Below are 22,771 nucleotides of genomic sequence, written 5' to 3'. Positions count from 1 at the left end.
AACTCAATGGTTAGTTAAATTTGTGTTAGAAGGGTGAATTTCCATTGTTTGGTATTAAAAGAGCATTAATAATCCAGCTCAGACTTTTAAGTTTTATTTAAATTCCAGCAGTTGTGCGAGGAATAAAGTAAGAGGATGCTGTCTTTTAGGTTTGAGCTGAAATCCTACTAACAAAACATACAAAATACTGTTTTTGTTAAAGCATGGATAATGCATGGCCAGCAATGAAAGAATCTTCTGGACTTGCACACCTTAAAGTGTATTTGGGAATAGAGAATAGTGAAATTGTTATACAAGAATTAACCAACATGCCTTCCATTGAAGACAATGCTAAAATAAAACTAAGTGGATAGCTTTTGCAGAATAAGAGCGGTGTGGGTGCCTATTTTAAAGATTTATACTTGTATGACTCCCGTCTTCTCTTTTGGCCTTGCAAAATGGCCTTCATTAAGAAGCGGTCACCAAATGTCATTTCCTCTGTGCTTAGAGAACTCAAATAAATGGTGTTATACATATTAGATCATAATTTCATTATTTATTTTGTGAGCAAATGTCTTTTGTCCCTCAGAGCTCTGATTTAGGTGGAAGTCAGTATATTCATCAGTTTGCTTACACACAGTGAATAGCAATATATGAGCTTGCAATTTCCTTCGTCCTTTGTCAATATTGCAGTTACCTGGATTATTAGACTACTTTGTGCAAATAAAATAATCTTCCCTAATAGAGATAGGAATGTTAGTTAAATGTCGCTTTGATCAGAACCCATCATACCTGTTTAACATCTTCATCGGTGGCATGGATGTTGAAATCGAATGCACCCTCAGCAAGTTTGCTAATGACAAGCTGTGTGGTGTGGTTGACACATTGGATGGAACATGGAAGGAATGTTGGACAGAAGGGATGCTGTAAGGAGTGACCTTGACAGACATAAGAGGTGGGCCTGTGTGAACCTCCTCAAGTTCAACAAGGCCAAGTGCAAGGTACTGCACATGGGTCAGGGCAATCCCAAGCACAAATACAGGCTGAGTGGAGACTGGATGGAGAGCAGACCTAGGGAGGTGACTTGGAGGTGTTGGTTGATGAGAAGCTCAACATAATGCAGCAGTGTGTGCTTGCAGCCCAGAAAACAACCATATGCTAGGTGGCATCAAAAGAAGTGTGACCAATTCTTCAAGGGAAGTGATTCTCCTCTTCCACTCCACTTTTATTAGACACCGCTTGGAGAAGTGATTCAGATCATCAGAAGTGATGGATCTGTTGGAGTGATTCCAGAGGAGGCCATGAGGATGATCAGAGGCTGAAGCACCTTTCCTGTGAGGACAGGCTGAGAGAGCTGGGGTTGTTCAGCCTGGAGAAGAGAAGGCTGTGGGGAGACCTCCGAACAGCCTTCCAATGCCTAAAAGGGCCTACAAGAAAGCTGTAAAGGGAGAGCGCATGTAGCAATAGGACAATGGGTAGTGGCTTGAAACTGGAATAAGGAAGATTTAGATTAGATATTGGGAAGAAAGTCTTTATTGTGAGGGTGGTGAGGCACTGGAACAGGTTGCCCAGAGAAACTGTGGCTGCCCCATCCCTGCCAGTGTTGGGCGGGACTTTGAGCAACCTGGTCTAGTGGAAGGTGTCCCTGCCTGTGGCAGGGGAGGTGGAATTAGATAATCTTGAAGGTCTCTTCCAACCCAAACCATTCTATGATGCAATATGCTGAAACAGGCGATAAAATCTGCCAGTTGGTCTAATTGAATAAACAAGGTAACATTTTCAGTCATGACTTGCCTTCCAGTTATCTGACCATAGAAATGAGTTTATAGTTGAATCATCTCAGTGATAAACAGCCAGAAACTATCTGACAATAACATACATGCAAATAAATGTTGATAATACTGAAATAAAGTCCTTGCTGATTCAGAACTACCATAGTTGTTTGGGCTTCTTTTAGGTTTATTAGCAAAATTGACCAGTAAAATTTGTTGTGTAAAGTTGTGACAATTTTCCTAATTTACCCTTAGTTCCAGTATAATTTGTTCTTGTTTGAATTTTAGTACTTTTCAGATATATTACATACAGGAATTCTTGAACATGTAGGCCAGTAATGGGTCTGCAAGTAATTTTGCATATTTAAAACTCCAGATTCTTAAGAGTGTGGAAATGCTCCTGTGAGAATTTTATAAGTTTAAGATGTTAAATGACAGTATTTGAACTCTTCAGTCATTAAAATTGAAGATTAAATGGGAGGATTTAACGGGGTTTGGGATAGCTTATTACCTGTCTGGTAGTACATAGAGGTGTCCTTAGCATGATGCTGAACCCGTTTACCTCTAGCCTCCTTCACATTCACCTTCAGGCTCCTACATACTAAAACAGGCTGCATCTATACAGCTGGACATGTCCTCTTCCATAGTCATTCGGGATAGCTAAAATTTTTCACACCAAAAATCAACTTGAAATTGGAATTTGTTGTTTTTTTAAAAATGTGTATATAAAGCAATGTTTTAAAATTTCTCTGCTAATTCACTGAGGTGTCTGTTATAGTTTGCATTCTTAATCTCACTCTGTAAAAAGAAAGTCTCTGTAATATTGTGCTATATTCTGTCAGCATGCTTAACTGTATTTGGCAGTTTGTTTTGGTTCTGGTGCAGCTCACTAGCTGTCTAATTAAAATGGGGGATACTGTGATACGTGTCTTGTCTCTGAAACTGATAGGGATGATGAAAAAGGCTGTAAAGATGACTAATTATTTTTCAATGACCAAAGCTTGTCAGTTGAAATCTTCTTTGGTTTTCGTATTTCTGAAGTCATTAAAATGCTCAGAGAACAAACATTTAATATGAGACTAAATGTCATGAGTGTGAATTTCTTCTGGTCTAGTCTTTATGTACCAGGTTCCATTCTTTGCATATTGAGGAGAGCTGTGCATAGAGAAATTAATAGAATTCTCTGGTTTTCTTTTTATTATTTTATTACTATGATAAGGAAAGCCTGTCAAATCTTTGAACTATTATGCTCCTCTCTTGTGTTGTTCCCACTGATTATAGAGGGACTTAGTTGTGTCAGTTGTCATCAGCTGTTGTAGAAAGTTCTTGGGAAAGCATCAGTTGTTGTACACAGAAGAGTGGCTTCCAGAGAAGCAACTTGCATTCTGCTGTGTGGGGCAGATCCTCTCTGGATTATGGTCTCTGGCTTCCAGGTTAGAGTGGTCATTCCTTGTCCCAGGAACCACTGAAACAGGCTCAGGTGTGGATGGGCCCCAGCTAAGGCAGAAGTCTTAGATTTCTAAATCATAAATGTGTATGTGCAGAGATTTATTCTAATTTTGTGTATCCTTCTCAAGAACAGCACTGCAGGACTTAACCACCTGTTAGTTGAGAGAGGAACCAGACAAAAATACCCAGGGAAGAGCAAAGCAAGTATCTTATTTTACTTTCATTCCTTGTGACAGATTTCCTGTTGCTTTTGTGTGGGGTTTTTTTGAATAAATAAAAAAAGGAGATAAATTGTTACACTAGATTTTTGTTTGTTTGTTTTTTGTTAAGGCAGGTATCAGCCTGTCTGTATGTTTTCCTTTACATGATTTTGTAGGTTTTAATAGATCTTTTTTCATAATTGTCCTGGGTATCTTCATTATTGGGCATCCAGCTGACAGTTTTTGGTGGACTCAATTTTGGGGGCTTCCAGATTCAGAGCCTTTCAAAGGTATCTAAAAAAAAGGATGCTTAAAATACTTGCTTTTGCATTCATGGGTCTCACTGCATTTGTGTTCTGGAGGTTTCAGCAGGACAAAAATGAACTTATAATAACCCATTGATGGGGTGCACTAGTCACATCAGTTTCAATAATTATACTAATAATATATATTATACTAATACAAGTTAAAGGGCAATACAAAATTATTTTCAGTATGAATGTTGGTTCTTTTTCAGCACTTGGTGCACTTTTGAAGAACTGCTATATTTCTGTATGAAAGGAAATCTGCTTTGATTTTCAGAAGTCTGTTGAAATACTTCTGGTATAAAAATAGAGTATCCTACAACTGTTAAGCTGTAGAATTGCCATAAATATCACGCAGATCGTTTCTAATTGGGTTACCATTTTCTGTAAAGTTTGCATTTCTAAAAGTTAAGGCAGGGCTTTGAGAAAGTGAAATATCATAGAAGGCAGATCATAATACTAAACAGTTTATTCAAATAGATTTTCATGGTGCCTGCTGTCACTCTTCGCAGAATAACTGTGAAGATGTTTTCATATGGTATAATGGTTTTCCCTGTGTAATAACATCCTGAAGAGTGGAAGTACTTATCTCACATTTTATAGATAGAAATCCTGAAAAAGGGAGTTTTAAGGGTTTTATTGAAGGTTACGTAGAAAGTATGTTGTGCGAGACTGTGCAAGTCACCCAGACCTAGGTGCCATTTCAAACACTCTCTCTCCAGAGTCCAGTTGTTCTGGCTGTTAAACTTATTCTGGATCCCTGATTTTCAGATATCTCCTAAGATCCCTTATCGAGTTCTGTTTCCTTACCTGTTAAACAGGGAGACTACTGTAATTGTTTTGTTTGATTTATTTTTGAGATACTTGTAAATATAGTTGTATGTCTATAATGTCCTCAAAAAATACAACTCTCTCCACAGACATACTGAATGAAAGAGTTAAAATCCATCAAATCCAATAAAATAGATTCTAATTTATTTGGAAAAAAACTTTTAATTTGGTAAATACAAAATTTTGCAATTCATTGCTACATCCATTGAGCTGCTTAAAATTTTGCTGAAATTCTAGGAAGAGAAAATGCTTTGGGTCAAAATCTGTATATTGAAGTTCAGCTCCAGTGAAAATATTCTGTGGCAAATCTGTGTTGTATTGTGGATAGCAGATACTAAGTAAGGGTTCTTATAGGTAATGTGGAAAAATGAGAATTTAGTCAGTGCTTTTTGCGGAATTTTGTGGTTTTAAATGCTTACCATGGCTAAAATGTGTTTCTTTTCTCAAAATTTAGAGAACATCATGAAGAATCCAACTTGAATAAGACTTAAATTACATTTTTTTTCTTATTATAGAACTATATTTAAGGTACAGGATAAATGGAGTACTTCTAGAAAATCATACAATATGTGGCAAAGGTAACTAAATTCCCTCTTGATCCAAATTCTTCATGTTGTACTTCCATCAGCCAATTTATATGGAAGAGGTTATACTGTGGTATGATTCAAGGTATTTAAAGCTGTGTTATATTTGTCTTGAACCTGAAATATCAACCAATGAAACAGTGTTTTTATACACCATGAAGGCCTGTGGTTTGAATCTTTGAATGCTGAGAGGTAGGTTTTATGATGCTGGACAATTATTTATGTTTCTTAGAAGTACTTTCAATCTGGACTTGCTTGTTTGTTTTTTTTTTAACAGCAGCATTGATGTTTTGTTTTAACCCCCTAGATTCTCCACACCTGTTGAAAACACAATTCACAATCAAGTTCAGCTTGAAATAGTAGCATAAAAGTAAGGGGAAAATAACTTGAAAAAATGATGCTGAATCTGGAGGTTTGTCCTCTGGGCTTTTCTGATGTGCTTCATTTAGTCTGAGTTTGGCAAACTTCAAGTTAAGCATCTTTTAAAAATCAAAGCAATAGGCTTTGTATCCACAGTAACAGAGACAGCCTTGTGCTGGGCGGGGTGATGCACATCTCACTGGTTATGTTTTTTCAAATGTGCTTAGGTTCCAAATAAGAGCTTATTAACAATAATTTTTTTCATATAGATATCAATACCTAGCACAACCAATGCTATTCATATATTTATTTTTGGTTGTGCTGCAGTTAGCCTGAATCCTTGCATGTAAGTTCTGTGTCATCTGTGTCATCTGAGCTGTAGCTTGTGTACGGGATCATTCTTTCTTTCTGTTTTTGAAAGGATCTCTCCATCTTTCTAACGTGACTACTGGACAGGAATTTGCCAAACCTGAAAATAATGGCAGTATTTCAGCTCTTTTATTAACAATTCAAAACCTTCAGTGACGGATAAAAATGCTCAGTCTGTGTCCAAGCTGTTACATGTTTGGGGATACACGTATAAAATAAGAAGCTTCCAAGGATCCTTTTAAGTCAGATAAGCATTTACAAACCTTCACCTCAGTCTTCTAACTTATTCTGTTAACTTCAGTAAAACCTTCTTGAAAGCAACTGGCCAAATTCCCAAGAATAAATTCTTTATGCTGTGTAGAACCTGAATACTTCTCTGGTAGCTTTGCTTCCAGTCAGTAAAACACAGAAGATGGGAGAAATTTTGCCTTCGCAGAGTCTCCTGGGTCATTAAATCCAGATAATCTTCACTTGGATAGAGTGAGTTAGAAATCTTTGCCACTGGGCTTTAGAAACAGCTGTTAAGTATGTCTGATATCACTCAACATTTCTGGTCATTGGTAGCTTTTTTTTAGCCAAAGTACTACTTATTCCTTGTCTGTGTCCAGGGCCAAATGGCTTCCTTTGGTTTTGGAAACTAGTTTCGGGCTCAAAATTGCAAAGCCTGTGGACTATAGGTATATATATATCTGCAAAATCTTCTGCGGTTAAGTGTGCAGTTATGGGTATTTGCAGCATTCTGGACCCTTTCAGTTGTTATATTTGGAGTTGGGGAATCAATAATACATAGTTTCATTAAAAGACAGTGTCCTTTAATGTCATTGCACTGAGTTATTTGGGTGATTCAAGTGACCCCATTTGAAATATAACAGATTAAGCTATGCACTCTGTTGAGTTAGAGAGTTTGTGTTGTGTACCTAGAAGAAAAACTAGTATGTTTTGTATAGACCTTCAAGTTTTATTGTTCCTATTCTTAAATTCAAATGTATGCATTTAGTATCCTGATAAAGCTCAACTGCAGCTATGACATATGGGCCTTCTTTTAGTTCCTGCCCCCTGGGAAGCCAAAACTCAACAAAAATACCACTTCTTCTTTACTTGGATTCATTTCCATTCTTTTTTTGAGATGATCTTGTTTGAAAACATAAGGTTGGCACTTGAGAAAGGAAGCATGGGAGTGTGCAAAACAGTGGGATGCCGGACAGGAGGGGTCCTGCTTTCCCCCAGCACTGGCACTGCAGTGCACTGCTCTGTCTGTGTGTGTCTATCATTCAGTGTTTGCTTGGGGTATTCTATATTACTAGTACATTCTTGGGGACATGGTTTAGTATGAGGTGTCCCTGCCCATGGCAGGGAGGTTGAAACTTGATGATCTTAAGGTCCTTTCCAACCCTAACTATTCTATGATTCTCTGATATGTACATTGTTATTAAATAATAGAGTCACTTGTTTGTCAAAGATCTCAGTCCTTTAAAAAAAATGTGAAGGAAAAGATAAAGCTGTTTAATAGTTTTGGTGGGGTTGCACTTTCTTTTTGAAGGAAGTGAGTTGTAAATCCTAGGCTCCTTAGTTGTGTTGCTTTTAGAAATCATTTACATTTAGAAATCAGAGGTTCCAGCCCTGTCTGTAGTCCAGGAGATACTAGAGACACACTGGAAAATACAGTAACTGTTCATTACATGTTGATGCAATTATAAACTGGGAAATGAGCTGAAGATTTGGTATATATAGGGTTGGTCCAATTTTGCCAGTGACTTTGGGTTAGAAATACGGGTGTGGAAATATGGCACTGATGGATAGCACTGGGTCTCCTCACGTAGATTAGATGCCTGGCAGACTTGTTTCTGAGGCATTGGATGTTGAGCAGCCATTTGTAGCTGCTGTGCTGAATGCAGAAATTTTGAACATGTGCACAAAAATCCTAAAATTTTGGGGTGGGGAGGAGGTGCCTGGGGAAATGCATGTGTACCTCTTGGTCCTGGTCAGTAGCTTTTTTTACAAGTATAAATGGTATTCGAGTCATGTCTTTGCCTTTTCTTTGCCTTCAGTTGTGAGGGAATTTTAGAAAGTATTACTCATTTGGTTTTCTCTTCTTGGAATGGATTTATTTTGAAATATTAGTTGTAACATTAAGTTTTGATGTTTTGTCAACACTGGGCAATGAAAACAGACTGTATTTCAGTTTCCCTTCTGATTCAGCACAATTTCCAGTTTCTCTTTCTTGTCATTCTGTAAAACCTGCAAGAATATGCATGGTAATTTATGTAGAAATAAACCCAACACTTTCACTGGTGTTCAGATTGCCTGCCTGATTTCTGCGAAGTGCAGGTCATGTACTTTGAAGGTATGACATTTTATGTCCTGACATCCAGACGTCTCTTTCAAAAAGACTAGTTTCAAAGCGAACATGATGGAGTGATTGTCCCATCAAGAGGAGCTCCCTAAAAATAGTTCTCTCCTCTGAGTAGGTATGAGATTTTCATGACAGGTGGGGGAGCTGTTTGTATGTACCATCTCTTGTTTATAGCCACACTTATCCCAAACAAATGGGAGACATGGAGGCAGAGTTTATTTCCTGTCCTGTTTCTTGCCTGCTACGTTTGTGCAGAAAGGTACCAGACTGCTCTCTGAATACAGCGAAGGAGATGAGAGGCTCACGGTCACTGCAGGGTCTGTCTCTCCAGGAACACATTTTAGATGGATCAAAGCTGTTGAAGGCTGGTGGGAGCCTAGATGGCTGAAGAGTTAAACTGAAATGATTTTTAGGGTTAAGGCCCTAATTAAATGATTTTTCTGAGGGACATGGAAATGAATAAAACCCTTAGTTTGTTGAGGGTAGAATGTGTGGAAAATGAGGTATTTTTCTTCATTTGGAATCAGTTTGGAATAGGTGTAGGAATTATAGCAAAATCTGACCTATAGTTTGGCAGACTTCACAGATTGATGTTGCTGTGCAGGTGGAGGCAGTGGTAGATTTGCAGCTTACTGTTCTGGCTCTATTTTTAGTATTTGCTTGCAAATTCCATTTACAAATATTAGGAAAATGCATTAGGATTATCTGCTTCATTGTAGAGGTAATAAAATGCCAGCCAATTTAGCCAATAAAATAGCTAAAAGCAGGCTCCCACTGTCATGGCCATGTAACTGCTAAAAGTACAGTGGCTCCACAGGATTTTCAAGGTGCCTGTTCTGTTCTTTACTCATTGCTTGTTTCCCACCATTGTACTTATTGTACTGATTCAATATGAAGATTAAAGAAGATTAGTTTTTATTTGTGGGTTTGTTTTTTTTTTTTGTGTTTTTTTTTTTTTTTTCCCTCAGGGCTCTTTTATTTTACATCAGAGGCTCATCTGGGAATAACTGAAAATATGCGCTGAGAATAAGGAGGGTGAGGGTTCAGCAAAAGCTCTGTGATACATTTCCTGCAGTGCTGTACATGGATATGCTGATCCTGGAGCACAGCTGTGGTTCTGGAGGCATAAGGACCACTGGTTATTCCTTTGGCCAGGGATCTCAAGTGCTTGGATGCTAAGAAGGACTTCCGTAGAAGTCCCTTCAGCTTCAGTGCCTAGAATGGAAGGCAGTCATCATCGTTAGAGGATACAGTCAGTCTGTGTCAACCTGTATTGAGTGATATACCCTGTAAGCCAATAGAATCATAGAATGGTTTGGGTTGGAAGAGGCCTTGAAGATCATCTAGTTTCAACTTCCCTGCCATGGGCAGGGACACCTTTCACTAAATCAGGTTGCTTAAAGCCCCATCCAACCTGTTGTTAACCACTGCCAGGGATAGGGCAGCCATAGCTTCTCAGGACAACGTGTTCCAGTGTCTCACTACCCTCGGTGAAGAATTCCCAATACCTGGTCTAAATCACTCCTCTTCCAGTTTCAAGCCTTTTCTCCTTTCCCTAAAACTAACTGCCCTTGTAAAAACTCCCTCTCCAGCTTTCTTCTAGGTCCTTTTAGGCACTGGAAGGCTGTTCTGAGGTCTCCCTGGAACCTTCTCCAGGCTCTCAGGAACAACCCCATCTCTCAGCCTGTCTTCATAGGAGAGCTGCTCCAACCCTCTGATCCTCTTCATGGCCTCCTCTGGAATCACTCCAACGGGTCCATGTCCTTCTTATGTTGGGGGCCCTGCATCTTTACACAGAACTTCAGGGGTGATCTCACAAGAGCAGAATAGAGGGGCAGGATCACCTCCCTTGACCTCCCTTGAAGCATGATGGTCATGCTTCTTTTGATGCTGCCCAGTATACGGATGGTTTCTGGGCTGCAAATGCACATTGCTGGGTCATGTTGATCTTCTCATCAACCAACACCCCCAAGTCCATCTCCTCAGTGTATGTAAATAAACAATATAAAAACCCTATTTTTCCAGTGCTAAAATGGTCGTTACTACTTTTATTATGGCCTTGTACGCTACAAGTTGTTATTGTAGAGTACCAGGCCTTGGAAAGTCTTTCCTCCAGTTGTATTCACTATCTAGCGAAAAGGTTTAAGCAGACTTGCAACACTGTTAGTTAATACTTCATTACCATTTTAGATAGCTCAGGTGAAACAGATTGTTTGTTAATGCTATGGATATTCAGTGTCAGAAATCATAAGAATAGAGACTGTTCTCTCATGTTAAAACCTTATGCTGTAAAGTATGCCTTCTAGAATACTCTTAAGGTGTGGCTATCTGTACTTCATCACCCTTAGAAATTATGTATTCATTTTTAAGGGAACCATAGAGTTAATTTGATTTAAGTTTGGATTAGAGTGGGGAGAAAAGCTGACAATATAATAAAATCTGAGGAGCTAATTCTGCTACAGAGGCAGGCTAGAAGTAGGAGTATAAATGTGGCTTTGAACTGCAACATATGAAAGCAGTAATGACAGGAATATTGCAAGCATGTGTGTACCTGTGAATGCCCATACCTGTTTTTTTGATGCAGCTTCTGTAGGTTTTGAAACTGTATGCCTCTAAGGAGGCATGCAATTTGGTAGGTAATATATTATTATGCAGTGAAGTGTTCAAATTTGTAGCTGGATCACTGAAAGCTAGTATCAGCTTGTCAAGTGTAGCTCTTGCCAGGCAAGTCTGGCCAAGAAATATAACTTCATTTTTCACCTAGGAGATGAAGTGTGGGAAATCATGGTTTAACAGTGAGAGGGAGATGTAAATCCATACTGTTTCAGTACTCTTCAACGTTGAGCAAATGGGAATCTAGAAATGAACTTGACTTCTCTATGTGATTTAGCCAACTGTATTAATAAAGTCCAAATATTTGTGATGTCCAGAAGACTTGTGGCCACAGTTAGGTCTTAGATCAGTAAGAAAAGGGTTATTTCTGCCAAGTTTTTAATTTCTGTTTATCCAGATAAGTGTCACAGAACTGCAGCTTGCTGTTACTGAAAAGAACAATCAAACCATAGCAGCTCCGTTCTGCCAAGCTGTTCTAATGAATACTGGAATACTGAAAATTAGATATTGTGTTTGTCAGTCTGAGATTGACAAAGTCATTGATGAGTCTGGTCCTTTTTTTTCAGTTTAAGTATTTTTATTTTTACAGAAATGTATTTTTCTTAGTAAGTTAGTTAGTATCTGTTCATAAAAGAGTAGTAAAATTAATCCTTTTGGGCTTTATCCCAAGCCCTCTTAATACTGGAACTGGAGTGCTGTGTGTTTTATTCAGGGAGCACAGGTTCTGTTAGTCCTGTTCTCACTGGACAGTCTGCAAAACACTGAAGGCTGGAGCTGCTCAGTGCTTGAGAGCTTGACACAGCCACGATGTTGCTTGTAGCCTGTGAGAGTTCCAGTTAGATGAAGTCCAGCAAGTGGTCTGTTCTGTTGCTGCCTGCTTCTCACCTGGTATTCCTCTGGGCTACTGGAAGGTACCTGCCACAATACCTCCTAGAATTTGGAACTGTGAGATGGTAAAATTAGGTTGCATGGAGTAAAAGTGATGTTAGACTCTGATGGATTTTTGAAGCAATTCTTGGGGCTGTGTGAATTGCCCTTGTGGGTTTTGTCAAAAAGGTGGCAGTCAAAGAGTCTGGATAGGCCTTCATAGTTTTGTGTCAGCCATCTCGGGTGGACTTTTGTGCCTAACCAGGGCAGAGAGAACTGTGATAAATGTTAAGTTTTCTGATAGTTTGAGGTTAAGGTTGGGTGATTCTGATGGGAACTGGGTGACACTAAGCCCATATGTTGAAAATAGTTTTGTAACTCGGATGGCAGAAGAAGAAGAAAGGATACAAAAAAGATTTAAAGTGTTTCTAAATAATATTTCCTTTCCTTTAGCTGTCTCCGTAATGAGATACAGTGCATCATCATTTGGATTTGCTGTAAGTAAAGATACAATTTAAATACCCTCTTATTTTTTTTTCTTCCCCATCCCCCCCCCCCCCCCCCCCCCCCCCCGTAGAATACTGTATTTTTCTTGTTAAAAGTTCATGGCAAGGTGTGTGAAGTCAATGATGGATTAGATAAAATATTGTTGAACTCACACCTTGTAAATGATATTAAAGATGCTTTGGTTACACTTTTTCAGTTTCTGACTACTAAGTCTTATGTTGAAGTTAATACCAATGCTTACATCTTGTCATTGATAGATACTATCCACCAGATACGTTTTTTATTTTTTTGTTCTACAAAATCAGCTTTTTTAGTTTTGTTATTTAAGCTGAGCCAAATTCTAAAGTTCCCTTCTGAACTCTGTGTATCCCTTTTCCGACTGAAGTCTATGGTAAAACTCTAGTTGACTTTAGGATGACAGCTTTTATCTCCAGTAGCTGCCATGACTTTCTTGGTCAGTGATAGAGGAAAGAATTCCTAATGTGAAGTAAAATGACTGGTGTAAAATAATTTGTCTTTTGCTTTCAAATTTGAAGGTTATATTGACTCTGTAGAAAGTTTGACTTAAGAACGAAAATTCTTACAATGGACAAGCCTGGTTTTTGGTGTTACCTGCCATCATGTGTTCATTAGTACAAACATGGCAATTTTGCTGATGACCCAGAATAATACGAAATCTGTATACAGTGGGATTTTGAAAAAAAGTTAATATTTGCTTGGTTTGAAACAAAACCTTCTACTGCAGAAAATTAATTCTTTGCCAGAAAAAGAAATGGTTGCCACGCATTTTCAAGCACTTGTTCTTTTTTTTTTTTTTTTTTAAAGAGTCTTTGCATAAGAATCATATTAGTATTATAACTCTCATGGTGTCACAATGGCAGACTGGTGGGGTTTTTCTTTTTCGTAATTTCTCCAGAGGTGATGGATTACAAAGAAACATTTTTTAATCCCTTGATTGACTTCTTGAGCTCTGAGGTGTATAACTGGGCAATAAAACATGGTGAAGCCATGAAGATAAATTTAATAAATGTAAATTCTGCTTTCATTAGAATTGTTTATTTGAAGCTGCTTTCTGCCCGTGCAGCAGGATAGTAAATGCATTCCTACTAGTACAGGGTACATTTAATGGTCCACAAAACAATTGACTCTGTGTCTCTTTCAGTTCGATGCTACACTGGATGTGTTGTCTTCAGCAATAGTTTTGTGGCGTTACAGCAACGCAGCTGCTGTGCATTCTGCACACAGAGAGTACATGTAAGTACACTTAATTACATTTGGCTTTGGTCGAGGCCTGCAGAGCTTTTGCTGTCAAGCTGTGATGCTATATATTCCAGAGCTTTGACAAAAAACATTTTGTCATGTCAGCAAGTATTCTTTCCTTCTGCCAACTTACTGTTTGGTCCCAAGCATGCAGGCTTTCCTTAGGCAAACCTCCCTGTGACTGTGATTTTCAGGGTTTTTTGTTAGCCAAGATAGTAATTGCTAGGGATTCACATTTTTTTTTTTCCTTGCAGCATCTGTATCAAATGAAATATATTTACAATCTGTAATGGATATTAATTTTTTTTTCATCTTACTCCATTATTCTTACTAGATTATGTTTTTAAAATTTATGCTTGTATATCTGTGCTTCCCTTAACAAGATTAGAATATGAACCCCTTCTTTTCTGAATGTAAATTTCTTCAATTGCTGATGGTGTTATCAGAAGTTGAGGTTACAGAACATCTGTGAAGATTGAGCCTGTATTAGTGATAAGAGAGTAGGGTGACACAGTTTATTATAACTGCTGTACAAACAACGAGACACACCCTTTTTGTTACAGAACTGTCACTGTTTTGGTCAGTAAGAGTGTATCAATACTTGTATATCTTATTTATGGAACAAAGTATATGCTTGCAAAGTAAGCATATTTAATGCTTGCTATAGGGCTCCTATGGAAAAAAGTCTTTTAATTTGCAGTGCAGTATTGATCACATTGGAACTTGTGCTCTGCTTCAGTGTTCATTGTGCAGCATTTCTGTAGGCAATGCATGTGGTAACTGAGAACATCAGGTGGAGATTGGCTCAAGAATTATTCACACTAGTGCATAAAGAAGATTTTAATCTCCTACTCAAATTTGGGGTACATCTAGGTGGAGAATTGCAGTACACTTACCTGCTTTGGTTTTGTTCTCTGCTGCCATTGCTGGCAGTATCCCATCTGGCTTGTTTAAAGATAGTTCATCTATCTCCTGGAATGGACTACTGTTTTGCAATAAAGAAGTCCCTACTACAGGAAGGGAAGCCTGATGAAACTGAGCTACATAACTGGTAGGATAAGTTAAAAAAAAAAACCCCAAACCCAGAAAAACCCCAAAATAAATAAATAAAAAAAACCACCACACATACACAAAAAAAAAAAAGAAAAAAAAAAAAAAAAGCCACACAGAGTGTGTGAGATTATGTCTTCATAATCCTTCCCTAAAACCCAAGAAAACAGTAAGCAGTAATTTTACATGCATCATACATTAACTCAGGCTCATGCAACAGCTTGTCAGTGCTTTGCGTTCCTTTCTGGCAGGGCTCCATACATAACAGTTTGGAATAAAAGGCCAAAGAAGATTGATGTGACATTGATTCATAAAAATAAATCCAGAACTGTGTGATTAAAATTGGTTTTCCTGCACAATTTTGGAGATTTTAACAGATATTTCCTGATTATTTTGCTTTTGTGGGCGTCCACAGAGATTCCTGTCAACATTCAATTAACATATTTTTGAAATCTCCTTCTGTTGGGCTTTTTCAAGTGAACCTTGTAAAGTACTTTATAGAGAAAATGAATCCCAATACAAAAGAGGCAGCACCATATCCCTACGGCTAAGCCAGTAAAGTGAACAAGCAAAGCAGCAGACATATTTTTCTGCTTTTTATGCTCATTTTTAATTTGCTTTCATATAGTCCCTCTGCTTTACATAAGGCTAAATTAAGTCAATGAAGTACTTGCCATGCCCTCTAATTGAAGACAGCTAAGGTTGCTCAATGAGATCAGTACTGCGTGAAAGAGTGTTACCATATGCTAGGAATATGAATCACTGGATAAGCAGTCTGGTTATCCCTGCGTTCCTAGAATCGACAGGAAAATCATCATAGTACGGACAAGTAAAGGGATGGTTGTGTCTCTTAAGGCAGTTCTTAGTGTGTCAGATTTTTGAGGGAGGCACACTTCTAATTTCCTGTTGTGTTTAATCAACGTCTTGCTTGAAGGACTGAATGTAATTATTTTTCCTCTATGCTGGGCAAATGTTGCATGACTCTTCTTGGCTGCTTGCTAACCTTGAAATCTTTGTGCCTATAGCCACACCTCATCTTTCACATTCCTTGTTTTGTGCCAGTGCGTCAGTGAAGAACTCTGCTCTCAGACTACTGGACAGTTTGGTGAAATTCGTGTACGTGCTTAGGTCATGCTGTGCATTATTCCCGTTTCTGTGTGGCTAGCTGTCCTTTGCCTTAGTGCTGGAGCCTTAGTGCAAAACTTTAGGTTTCTGCCAAAGCATTACTACTGTTTACCAGAATAAGGTGTCCCAGAGTGACTTCAGTTTAATTGTTTACTTATAGGGCTTTCTTTTATTGGTTTAAATATTACATCTGTCTGTGTATCCTAACATGTTTGAAAATAATGTGAGCTTCTTACAAAGGCCAAGTGGAATTGCCAGTTACGTATTGCAAAGTTATAAAACTTCCTGTTTCATAAACTTGACAACAAGAGATTGAGCCAAAATCTGTTGAAATTAGTGGAAAGCCTATCACGGAGGGGCATCATTAGATCAAATCCTAACTGTTGGACATCGTTGAGCGAGAACGTAAATATAGAATGAAAAACAGAATTCCAGAAAAAGACACAGATAGTACATTCTGACTCAGATTGTGCCATGAATTAAATACTTACACTAAAATGCTAAGATGCAAAGGAACTGTGTAATCTTACTTAAGATGTAGCCATATGGAAGCTAGAGATGCGATGTTTCATGGGCTGGTACTCAGAATGAACAGTAGAAAACTGTTTGCTGTGCCAAGTCCTTCTAAGCTGAACCAATACATTTCCATTTGACTTCAGGGGAGCTGTAATGCTGAAACGATCATGAAAATTTGTCCTGCTGAATTTGATTGAGTTGAATGGATTTCATTTTTACTAGATCATTTGATTTCTCTCTTTTTCTGGGGCAAGATGAGAAGGTACTCCTTTAGTGTAAATATGACCAGAGTTGCACAGTGTACGTCTCTGTTGATTCTCAAGTGGTTCATATGTAGTAACTGGGAAATATATTTTAACTTGCCTCTGCAATTTGCTCTTCTTGAAAATTCTTTGCTACTGATGGCCTGAGAAGCTAAAGTTGGCAGGCTTTTCAAGGTTTTTATTGATGGGAATTTCTCTTAAGTCATCATGGAAAGATATATCTGATTATGTTAAAGGTATGTCTTAAATTATGATAAAATTATGACTTTTTTTTTAAAATTTATTTATTTATATACCAAGTGGCTTTGAAAATATAATGATTTTCAGCAGGATCAGGTCTAAACCACTGTAAGGTTGTAGGCCATATGAGACTGCTTTATTCTGCCTAGCTGGCTCATTAATGAAAGGGTGTGTAGGAGTAGGAGGAATATTTGATGTGTTTTGGTACTTTTCAGATAGTTTTACACTTCGACATCTTTTTATTTTGGCTGTCAAATAAAGATGGTAAAGCCAGGTTAAAGCATACATTTTCATGTATTTTTAGTAGGGCTATTGAAAGAATTGTAGTCCTTGAGGCAAGGCAAGAATTGGGAAGGACTGCTGGTATCTAGGAAGAGAATCAGAGTACATCGTTCACGAGCACTTGATTTGCTCAGTGTGATCTGCTGCGTTGCAAGTTAACATGCAGGAAACTTTGAGGTGTTGAATTGATCTTCAACAAAGCAATGACCAAGAAATCCAAGAAAGGAGTGCTGAAATAACTTGAAAAATAATTTTGACTCTCCACAAAAGATGAAAACTTACAACAGAAATAAAATTTTTGCAATTCCCTATTTTTCTTCATACGAGGAGAAACTAAGAGGTAATACTGTGATGTAACTGATAAATTAGAGACTGTAAAAATGCAGTAGACTCACTACTCATGCACTTCAGCCCAGGTATAGTCTATTACTTCATTGTAAGAGTTTTGTGCAGTGCTGTGCCATAGAATGGCTGGGCTAGGCAGGCACCTCTAGAGGTCACCAGTCCAATCCATGCTCAAAGCAGGATCCATTAGGGCAGGTTATCAGGTTAAAGGTGTGAATTCAGTCTTCTATTTTGTTTTGAACACTGATTTGTTCATTGAACAATGGTTTGAACATTGAACAAACACTGAACCGTTCAAGATGTGCAGAGAAATCTGAATGCTCCGCATAATCAGAGTACAAATACTCTTGAATATTCTGTCCTTTAGTAAATCTTTAGTAGCATAATAGTTTATTGGACTGCTAAAGGAAATCTAAATTTGTTGTAGAAAGAAATATATTAAAACTGATGTGGTAACTGTCATGTGCATAAATAAACCCAGTAAATAGCAGTAGAAGTAATTTTTTAATAGCAGACTGAAGCAATAGGGACCTGGAAAAACATCTCATGAGAGGTTGAACTAGTAACTAGCTGTAAAAAGGGCAGCACTTTGATCTGAGAAAATGAGGAGTGAAGGAATTAGATTGGAGTTCTGGAACTGTGTGTGAGGACAAAGAGAAATACCACTAAAAAAAGGAAAGATTGAGAAAACAGAATACAAGCTTCAGACACACAGCCTTGTGAAAAATCTGGAAAAGATGGAGCTTTTTATAGGTGGTTGGAAGGATCTCAAAGCTGTGAATTTGATTCCTTCTGCTCAGGAAAGCAGGATTTTGCTCAGGTTATGTTAATAGAATTAGTTGGCAGCCTTCTCAGGTAGATGGAGTAAGTGGACTACTGCTACTTCTCAGGCTATAAAGCAATATCCCTATTGCTACATTACAGAGCTACAGTCTTGCATTTCTGTACCACGTAGCACAGGACTAGTGCAGGACTGAGTTACCTGCTTTAGCCTATAGGATCCCTTGCACCTAGGTTTTTTTTGGCCGCTGGGTTTGGTCTGAACTTGTATGTTCAGTATTGCAAAAATGTAACTTTGTATGTCATATTTAACATAGTGATTCTTGGCAATAGTATTTGGTATTATTTTGTTGATGGTACCAAGTTAAATTCTGTGGTTCCGAAAAACCGGTCTGTCAACATCTGTTTTTCCAGTCAACATTTTTCTTTCCCGTGCCAGAGTAAATGGGAAACCTTACTCACACTCTTCTGCCAAGAACAGAAAGCTCACATTTCTTTCACTCTTTATTGGTTTTGGTGGTTTTGTTGTTGTTGTTTTGTTTGTTTGGTGGTTGTTGTTGTTTTTATTGTCTATGACAGACTCCAGCTAGTCTTTCTTTTATTACTGTAATAAGAAAATTTAATTGTGCTCTATGTTGCCATGACATAATACATCATGAATGCAGATGTATTTTTTCCTTATATTGGTGAAGCTGTCATCCAAAACATTGGCAGTAATATTAAAATAAGAAGAACTAGGTAGAGTCTTCTGTGTGGCAGACAAAGGTGCAGGTATCTGTCATACCTCCACCTGCTGCTAAGAAAGCTTTTTGCCAGGAAAAAATAGTCATTCCTATCCTAAAATAGGAGAAAATAGCCATTCCAAATCCTAAAGGGGGCCTACAAGAACACTGGAGAGGGACTTTTTTAAAAGCAGGTAGTGGTAGGACAAGGGGAAATGGCTTTAAACTGAAAGACGGTAGATTTAGATTAGATAAAAGGAAGAAGTTATTTACTGTGAGGGTGGTGAGACACTGGAATAGGTTGTCCTCAGAAGCTGTGGCTTCTCCATTCCTCAAGTGTTCAAGGCCAGGTTGGACAGGGCTTTGAGCAACCTGGTCTAGTAGAATGTGTGCCTGCCCATGGTAGGGGGTTTGGAACTAGATGGTCTTTCAGGTCCCTTCTAACCCAAACCATTCTATGACTCTGTGATCCTTGGTGGGGCAGTGTCTGAATCTGGTATGCTGTTTCTTTGTAAGTAAGGTGATACTTTACTTGGAACAGGAGGTGGCTTCAGTTATTTCTGCTCATCTATTTGTTTTGCATATCTTCTCTCACCTTATGCTAGATTTAAAAACAGCAGGTTAAGAATTGGGAATGTCTTGCAGTCTTTGCAGCTTTGTAATCAGCCATTATCTAAAAACTTTCTATGTGTCTGTTACTCACTTTCATCTCCATGCATCTCCTGTGGCAGCTGGATTTGATAGTCAGAATGATGAACCCATTGGCCAAGTGAAGAATGCCTTCCCTGAAGTTTTAATTCTTGATAAATTCTTAAGTTATGGGGAGAATGAAATGATACTCTCATCAGTTTTGGCATCCAAAGGAGCACAACTCTGAGAGCTTCATCCAAGAATTTCTAACGTAGTTTGAACTAAAAAGCAACCTCTAAATAAATTTACTCTTGAGGGATGGAATAAATCAGAAACCTGTCTTATAATTAGCATGTTGGATGCAACAATTAGAAAATCTGTTGCATCCTTTACTGCCCTACCCTGACGTTTAATTAAGCTCAATGATAAAGATGTACATCTTATTTCTAATCTATGTATATATATATATGCATATATATATATATATATATATATATATATATATATATAACTTCAGTATATAAGCACTCAGCATTATTGTGCCTTTTTTTCTGTCTGATGAAAGAACCAGGCTGTGGTTCATTGGGGTCCTCAGTTGTTGAACAACTCTAGGAATATACTATGTGGATATCTCTATATAAGGATTACCCATTTCTTAAGGATATGTAATGAAGAAAGGAAGGAAAGGAGGAAACAAGTATATTCTGACTCTTTCCTAGGACTTCATGCACCAGTGAAACTTTCAGCTATTTAACAGTATGACATGGGAATTAGGCTATTTAAAAACATTTTATAAAGCATATTAATGATATCATTATACAATTTTATATATACATATGTATTATAATTTTATAATACCCAATGACTACAACACTACCAGTGTACCAATACTTTTCCTTGGTTGCTTGATAGCCTCCTGGCTACATCTCAGTTATCTTTTCACAGACTATGCCCTGCTTTGAGTTTTTGGTTGTAAGTAGCCTCTTCAGGTAAATGGGCAGTGCAGTAAGCAGGCATATTACTGTTTCAAGTGCTGCCATATGGACATGTATCAAGCAGAAGGGTACAGCTTTGAACAGTTTTTCTTTTATAACCTTACATCTTAGGCATGTGACCTTTGAAGGAGCCTAGACAAGTAATTAGAAACCCTTATCAGTTGCTTAATTACCTTCTTTCTGGAAGTTAGACTGAAGTAAACAGCAATAATAAAATCATCTGTACAACTCTGTGTATGGTAAGTACACACCATTCGGAATTGAATATACCTGAAGGAGCTGCCCTTTGCTGTGATATTCCTGTTGTCTTGTGGATAAATATTCCTTTGACATCTTGTTCTTTCTTTACTTACTGGCATGATTCATTTTTAGAAGACAGGGGAGGTTGTTATGTACATGGTATCCTTCTTCAGTTGCTAGGGAAAAGTGCTGCACTGCTTCATGAATGATACCTTACTGCTTTGTACTATGTTATGTCTTCAACCTGCAAATTTACTTTTGCTCTATAGTCTCTTGTCCAGTTGCTTATGGTCTAATACATTGCATTCCGGGGGCTTTCATCTTGCCAGTGATTTTTGTTTTGAGTGTGTTGTGGTTAAAGCCCAGCCAGTAACTCAGAACCACGTAGCCACACACTCACTTCCCTCCTTCTTTCTCCCCCCAGTCCCACAGGGATGGGGAGGAGAATCGAAAGAATGTAACTCCCATGGGTTGAGATAAGAACAGTCCAGTAACTAAGGTATAACACAAACCACTAGCGCTACCACCAGTAATAATAATGATAAGGGGAATAACAAGGGAAGAGAATAAAACCGCTCACCACCCACTGACCAACACCCAGCCCAACCCGAGCAGCGATTTGGGCCTTCTGGGTAACTGCCTCCAGTTTATATACTGGGCATGACATGCTGTGGTATGGAATACCTCTTTGGTTAGTTTGGGTCAGGTGTCCTGTCTCTGCTTCCTCCTGGCTTCCTGTGCCCCTTCTCACTGGCAGAGCATGAGACTGAAAAGTCCCTGATCAGAGTAACCATTACTTAGCAAGACCTGGAAACACAGGTGTTATCAGTGTTGTTCCCAGGCTGAAGGTCAAAAACACAGCACTGCACCAGCTACTAAGGAGAAAAAATGACTGCTCCTGCTGAACCCAGGACAGAAGCTAACCAGTTGAACTGCCCTTTATTATTGCCTTGTGAGAATTCTGTAAGGAGCCATCACCATTGCCACCTCCTTCAGAGCCATGTCAGTGTGTCTACTGGGCAAATGTGGGGAGTTAGTGGCTGCTGAGTTTGTGTAAGGTCTTTGTTCTTACTGAGAAAATGTGATGACAGGTGAGACCCTAGACAGAGTGAGCCCCTCCTTCCAAAGTAATAGTAACCCTTTTTTCTGTCTTGCTTATGTTCAGGTGACACCACTTGAGAATATTTACACCAGGGTTTAGTCACGGGCAGCCTCATGGAAGTAATATTGAATATATATGTATTACATTTAGGCATGCAATATGGGGATTGTGACATATCCTACTCTTGCACCCAAAGATTAAAAGAATTAGAAACCACCATTTACAGGAGGGAATGGCTGCCAGATTAGGTCTGGCTCTTCTTTCTTTTCCTCTGATTCAAATAAGAGAGTGTACTGATCTGTATGGTTATGCAGAGTATATTCTCTCTTGGTTCGCAGAGTTAACCCCTCTCCCCAGATTTTCAGTATTAGTACTGTATTTAAATTTTCATCTGCAGATTGGCTCTGCTGTACTGATTAGCCCGACTAAATGAGCATTGTCTATTCAGGTAGGGTTGAATGAAAATAATCCTCTCAATTCAGACCCAACATACCAGTCACATTGAAAAAAAAACTGTGAATAATTTTGTCTATGCCATACGTAGGAAAGACATTTGAAGCACAGATGGCAAAATCTGCAGCTACACACAGTTCAGGGGAAACCTCTGTGGCTGGAGGAAAAACATTTTTTGTGATGAGTGGATGGAATGGCCAAGTGATCTGGAAAAATGTCAGATGCATGGAGATAGTTTCACAGCTATTTGCAGTTTGTAGGCTATCTCTGCAGGCCTTGTTTAGTTCTCTCTGCCTGGAATCAGTCTTCACATGGCACATGCATGTCTCTCCTACCCAGTAGAGAAGAGTGCAGAGTCTGCAAAATAAGTGTACCCCTATGCTTGGATATCTGCTTTATAGAAGGAGAAATATAGTTTATTTTTAACCACACTGAAAATTTCAAAGTCATTATTTCTTCTGGAGTATTTAGCTGAAATACTACATCCAAGTACAGAGCTGGTTAGAAATTTTAGTGGTGCTTCGTTAGGCTAGCTTACTGAAACTGCATCATTTCTCTATAAACCCATTATCCTGTATT

General features: G+C 38.4%; 2 protein-coding genes across 3 annotated transcripts in view; both read left to right on the top strand.

The window, feature by feature from the left end:
* The window catches only part of ZRANB3 (zinc finger RANBP2-type containing 3), a 487,195-nt gene that overhangs the window by 212,597 nt on the left and 251,827 nt on the right, over window positions 1–22,771 (top strand). The window lies entirely within an intron of this gene.
* The window catches only part of TMEM163 (transmembrane protein 163), a 100,288-nt gene that overhangs the window by 45,952 nt on the left and 31,565 nt on the right, over window positions 1–22,771 (top strand). For both annotated transcript variants that reach the window (XM_061444405.1, XM_061444396.1), the window contains 2 exons: window positions 12,136–12,179; window positions 13,352–13,443. In XM_061444405.1, the coding sequence (XP_061300389.1) occupies window positions 12,136–12,179; window positions 13,352–13,443 (136 nt within the window). The remainder of the gene's footprint in view (window positions 1–12,135; window positions 12,180–13,351; window positions 13,444–22,771) is intronic.

This window comes from Pezoporus flaviventris, unplaced genomic scaffold (genome assembly GCF_033815535.1).
Source record: "Pezoporus flaviventris isolate CSIRO_AGI_PZ_B2104156 unplaced genomic scaffold, CSIRO_AGI_Pfla_v1 ptg000001l, whole genome shotgun sequence".
NCBI classification, from domain to species: Eukaryota; Metazoa; Chordata; class Aves; order Psittaciformes; family Psittacidae; genus Pezoporus; species Pezoporus flaviventris.
This window is presented reverse-complemented; position numbering and strand designations above follow the sequence as displayed.